At 50.7% G+C, this 5,840-nt stretch overlaps 1 protein-coding gene across 1 annotated transcript in view; it reads left to right on the top strand.

Moving 5' to 3' along the window:
* The window catches only part of LOC308150114 (glutamate receptor ionotropic, NMDA 2A-like), a gene marked incomplete at both ends in the record, with an annotated part of 113,609 nt that overhangs the window by 99,700 nt on the left and 8,069 nt on the right, over positions 1-5,840 (top strand). The window contains one exon of the mRNA XM_080522979.1: positions 2,084-2,270. Coding sequence (XP_080379105.1) covers positions 2,084-2,270 — 187 coding nt within the window. The remainder of the gene's footprint in view (positions 1-2,083; positions 2,271-5,840) is intronic.

The following is a 5,840-nucleotide window of genomic DNA, read 5'->3' as shown; positions in this document are numbered from 1 at the left end:
GAGGGGGGGGGGGGAGGGGTGAGGGAGAGGGCTAGTTTGTTAAGGTTAAGGGATACAGGGCTAAGGCTGGTAGGGGATGAACTGGAAGGATGTAAAGGTCTGCATCGCTGTAGGGTCTGTAGAGGAGAGGAGAAGAGAGGAGAGGAGGGGAGAGGGAGGGAGGGGAGAGGAGAGGAGGGGGAGGAGGGGAGGGGAGAGGAGGGAGGGGGGAGGAGAGGAGGGGAGAGGAGGGGAGAGGGGGGGGAGGAGGAGAGGAGGGGAGAGGAGAGGGAGGGGAGAGGAGAGGAGGGGAGGAGAGGAGGGGAGAGGAGGGGAGAGGAGGGGGAGGAGAGGAGGAGGGAGGAGGAGGAGGAGAGGAGGGAGAGGAGGGGAGAGGGAGAGGGAGAGGAGGGGGAGGGGGAGGGAGAGGAGGGGAGAGGAGGGGAGAGGAGGGAGAGGAGAGGAGAGGAGAGGAGGGGAGAGAGAGGAGAGGAGGGGAGAGGAGGGAGGGAGAGGAGAGGAGAGGAGAGGAGGGGAAGAGGAGAAAAGGGGTAAGAGAGGGGAAGAGAGGCCCTGGGGAGGAGGGAGAGGGAGAGGAGAGGGAGAGGAGAGAGAGGAGAGGAGGGAGAGAGGAGAAAGGGGTAAGAGAGGGGTAAGAGAGGGGATAAGAAACCTAGTAGAGTGCTGAGCTCACTGAGAGGTGGAGAGGAGAGAGGAGAGGAGAGGAGGACAGTACAGGAGATAGTTAAGAAGGGAGGCGGAGAATTAGAACCGCTTCAGAAGTTTACCAAAAAATGTTTTAAAAAACTTATAAGCATGCTGACACAGCGGGGTGAGGGGGAGTAGCAGTACAACACTGCCCTCGAGAGCACACACACACACACACACACACACACATAAGCACAGAACACACACACACACACACACACATAAGCACAGAACACACACACACACACAAGCGCAGAACACATACACACACACACACACACACACATAAGCACACACACACACACACACGCACACACACACACACACACACACACACACAAGCACAGAACACATACACACACACACACACACACACAAGCACAGAACACATACACACACACACACACACACACACATAAGCACAGAACACACACACACAAACATGCACACACACACAAACATGCACACACACACACACACATACACACACACATGCACACACACACACACACACACACACACACACTATTTCTACCCTGACACACACACACACACACACCACTTTTTCCGTCCATCCATTATTCATCAGGCATGTCTTTAGACTTGGGCGGGCGCTTTTAAGACAGTGGTGGAGAGGCTAGTTAACACGTTTTGCGTTTTTACGGAGAAGTGCTAGCGTTTAGAGCGCAGGCCCGGGTTAAGTGGCCCTGGGCTGAGTCCGGCTCCGGAGCTCCCCGCTCCCTTTTTACCCTTTTTTTCTTACACCGTCCTGGCGCTAGCCTAAATCTCTCACTGCGGGCGCCTCTCGTCTCTCCTCTCGTCTCCACTCGAGCCCAAACAACAACCTGGTAAAACGCTTTATGTGTTTTTCTGCCGCGCGGACATTTGTGTCTGACTGGAAACACTGTGCCTTTTAATTCATACCAATTGTCTTTCTTCCTCCCCTTTCTCCCCACTCTCTTGTCTCCTCTCCTCTCCTCTCCTCTCCTCTCCCCTCCCCTCTCCTCTTCTCCTCTCCTCTCCTCTCCACTCCCCTCCTCTCCTCACCTCTCCTCTCCTTTCCTCTCCTCTCCTCTCCTCTCCTCTCCCCTCCCCTCCTCTCCCCTCCTCTCCTTTCCTCTCCTCTCCTCACCTCTCCTTTCCTCTCCTCTCCTCTCCTCTCCTCACCTCTCCTCACCTCTCCTCTCCTCTCCTCACCTCTCCTCCTCTCCTCTCCTTTCCTCTCCTCTCCTCTCCTCACCTCTCCTCTCCTCTCCTCTCCCCTCCCCTCTCCTCTTCTCCTCTCCTCTCCCCTCCCCTCCCCTCCTCTCCTCTCCCCTCCCCTCCTCCCCCTCCTCTCCCCTCCTCTCCTCTCCTCTCCCCTCCCCACCCTCCCTTCCTCCCCCCCCCCCACCAGGGCATATGGAGTTGCATCCACGGGGTCCATATAGAGATGAAGAAGAAGCCCCCCGAGCTGGACTTCAGCCCCCAGGCCAACATGCTGCACCTGCTGAAGTCAGCTAAGAAGATCACCCTGTCCTCCCCCAAGCGCTCCCCCGCCCTGCTGCAGCCTGCCAGCATCATGGACATGATGTCAGGGAAAGGTAAGACACACAGACACACACACAGACACACAGACAGACACACAGACACACACACAGACAACCTAATGGTGGAAGAAGCCACAAAACCTCTGCATCCCACTTCACCCGGATAGACTTTTGCCTCCATCCTCGTTGTTGAGCGTCTGCTGCCAGTTCTGTGTAGCGCAGTTTCTTGCGCTCATAGGCCTCTTCAGCTGAATTCTCCCACGGGACTGTGAGCTCCATGATGTAAACAGACTTCAGTGAAGGGGACCAGAGTACCAAGTCTGGTCTAAGGGTGGTGGCTGCAATCTCAGGTGGAAAGATTAGTTGCTGGCCAATATCGACTTGTATCTTCCAATCCCGGGCCATGGCTAGCTGTCCGGTTTCTGGTTTGGTAGGAGGATGGTTGGGCTTTTTCTGTCCCTCTCGGATGAATTTTGGTGCCGTGATGGAATTGGTTGCTCTCAGGGGCAAGGAGTTGGTGGTATTCCTCTTGCTCTCAAGAGCTGCTGCCAGGCACCAGGCACCTGGTTGTGCCTCCAGGTGTAGCGGCCTTGTATGAGGCTGGTCTTACAACCGCTCAAGGTGTGTTTGAGAGTTGCCGGAGTTGGGCAGAGGGCACAGGTTGGGTCCTCACCATACCACTGATGAAGGTTTTTTGGAGATGGGAGCACATCATAGGTAGCTCTGATGATGAAGCTGATTTTGCTTGCCTCCATTCCCCAGAGCTCCCTCCAACTGAGCGTTCTCCTCTCCAGGCCTTCCCACCTCATCCATTGTCCCTGCTTTGCAAGAGATACGGCCTTCGCGCTTCTTTCAGCCTCCTCCTGACGGCGCACCTCCTCGACCACCATTTTCCTCCTCTCTGATGTTGAGGCCTTACGCCAAGTTGGTTTGCTTGCTGCAAGGCCAAAGCCTCCTCTTCCCAGCTGGACATGCCCCACGATGTCATTGTGCCTCAGGGCTGACGTAGCATGTTGCACCACGTCAGATGGTGTCCATTTCCGTCCAGTTAACAGGGGTGGTGCAGCATTGCTGAAGGTCTAGTCTCTGGAGTCCTTCAAGGTCATCTGGAGTCTTACTTTAGAGCACTTGTACTCTTCGGTGAGGCTCGTGATGGGTAGTTCAAGGACCCCTTTTCCATAGAGGCCGATGTTGGTCAGACAGCGTGGGACACTGAGCCATTTCTTCACATATGAAGTCATGGTTCGCTCCATCTTCTCCACAGTTGTTATAGTACAGCGGCTAAGCTCTCATATTATGAGGAATTGTGCACTTTTTGAAGAAAGCATGACATTTCTACCATAGTTAGTACATACCATAAGGTTTATTTTCAGATGTGGAGGGAAGTCAGATTTGACCCCAGAGGCCCGGGAGAGGTCAAATTCAAGATGGCCGCCTGGCCCTGTGTCTAATGTTCAAACACACTTACTTTTGGAACCAAACAGAGTAGAAAAACACTTTAGGGGCCCTATTATGCACTTCTTAACTTGCCGTCTTAAGTGTTAATTAAGACGCACCGCCAGGTTAAGAGTAAGACCTACCGCCACCCTTATTATGCGCTTCATACGCGCTACTGCTATTATGCAGGTGTCGATAGGCGCCCACACATAAGACGTAAAACTCCCGTGCATATATTGCTCATTGTGGGAGTGTTCATATGTTAATGAAGTGCACTAGGCGCCCCTGCTATTATGCGATCTGACTTTGCTCCTATCGCTAAGAAGTGGTTTGAAAAGTTCTTAAGTTTAGACTTCATGCACGTTTTGAAACACGAGCGCGCCTCCGCGGTTTGCGCATGCATGTGGGCACACATGAACACGCACGTGGCTCCACGGCAAGACGTCAATTACGGTCACAGTATAAATGCTTTATTTCAGAAGGGAGAGGCAGAGAAGCGCGCTGACCTCCTTCTTAGGACTTCCATAATAGCATAGCGCTAATGACTCAACGCAGCCGGTTCTTAAAGGGAATGGCACCTGGCACGCTGATTGGGTTGATTGAGAAGACGCCCAAAACACACCCATGACTAATTTCTTTGCTTAGCGCCGGGTTTTAGGCGCCCACTACAGCACGCATAATAGCAAAGTGGCCTTGACCACGCCTCCACGTCTTAAGTTTAGATCTACCGCCTCGTCTTATTGATGAAGTGCATAATAGGGCCCTAGGTGTCCTTTCCAACTAAGTTAAGGATGCCTATTCATTTGGTGATACTTTTGAGATTGCCAGAATTCAAGAACATGCATTTAGTTCAAGGTCTATGTAAAACTTTACCTCAGAAAACACAATTAGTTGTTCTCTTTTATTTATGAACTCTGTATTTATGAAAAAAATACTTTTTTATTGCCCTGCATTATTCTGTTATTAGTTATTATTTACTGGGATGTGTGGTTATTTTATTTATTCCTGCAAAGCACAGCGTTATCAGCAGATGGCCCTCTAGGGCACCAGTAGCTAACGCCAGTAGAGTAGAAGTCAGTACCCTCCGTGATAGTGCAGTATGCACGAGACAGAGAGCACTTCTGACTAAATATCAACAGGTAAATATAACAAGTAAAATGACTTACTATGAACAGACAATATTAGTACACTTGAGTAAAGCCTTAGTTCCTAACTGTAACATGCAAAGACATGATTTGCAAATTTGATTATAGCCGGGAATGAGTTTGCTAGCTAGCTATGGTAGCGCTGATCAAAATAATTCTGCTAGATAAACTAGTGTAGGTCTGTTATTAGTCTTTTTATTACTGGTTTCAAAGCAAGTTTCAGAATAAGAGTCATAGTACCGAAATGTTGTAGTAAATACATTTTTTATTGGACAACACCTGTCACGCAAACACTTCCAAAGAACAAGTTGCCACTGTTCAGTAGGCCACCTGTCAAGATAAGGTCAAAAGACAAGGGACAACTTGCAGTACTGAAGAGTGACTGTGGTCTCTTTTCAAGGCTGTACATCTCCTGTCAAACACGAGATGGAGACATCCAACATTTCTTCTCCCATGAAAACCAGGCAGCCCCACCAGCTCTGTCAACTGGAGGAAAACTTTGGGGTTAAAGCAGATCTACTTCGCTGCCTGGAGTCAGATCTGCTCGAAGACAATAGTGTGCCTGTGGCTGATGCAGTAATTCTCGATGGTGCAGCTGTGGTTCAAATGCTAAATCCTAGCATATCAAGAACATTTCAAGAGTATGGAGAAACAGTGTTTGCACCATACATCTCTGCTCAACTTCAGAAAAACACCCAAGTCAACCTTGTCTGGGATGTATACCTACCTGCCAGCCTGAAAGCCTCGTCCAGACAGAAGAGGGGAAAGGGCAGCAGGAAAAGGGTGGCTCCTCCTACTGTGATGCCTAGGAACTGGATGGACTTCCTTCGATGCAATGAGAACAAAACCGAGTTGTTTTCTTTCCTGTCACGCAAAGCTGTTCATCTACCTCTTTCCCAGAGGTCAATGATGCTTTCCATGAACTCCTGTGCATGCCAAGTGAGGTCAGTGAAGAATCAAAGTTACTGCTAGAACGATTTGTGGTGCTGATGACCGAACCAGTGAGAGCACGGAGGTGAATGATGCCAGGAAACAGCTCTTC

This window comes from Nansenia antarctica (assembly GCF_963989245.1).
Source record: "Nansenia antarctica genome assembly, chromosome: 2".
Classification (NCBI taxonomy): Eukaryota; Metazoa; Chordata; class Actinopteri; order Argentiniformes; family Microstomatidae; genus Nansenia; species Nansenia antarctica.
The sequence above is the reverse complement of the archived record's forward strand: the minus strand, read 5'-3'. Positions and strand labels throughout refer to the sequence as shown.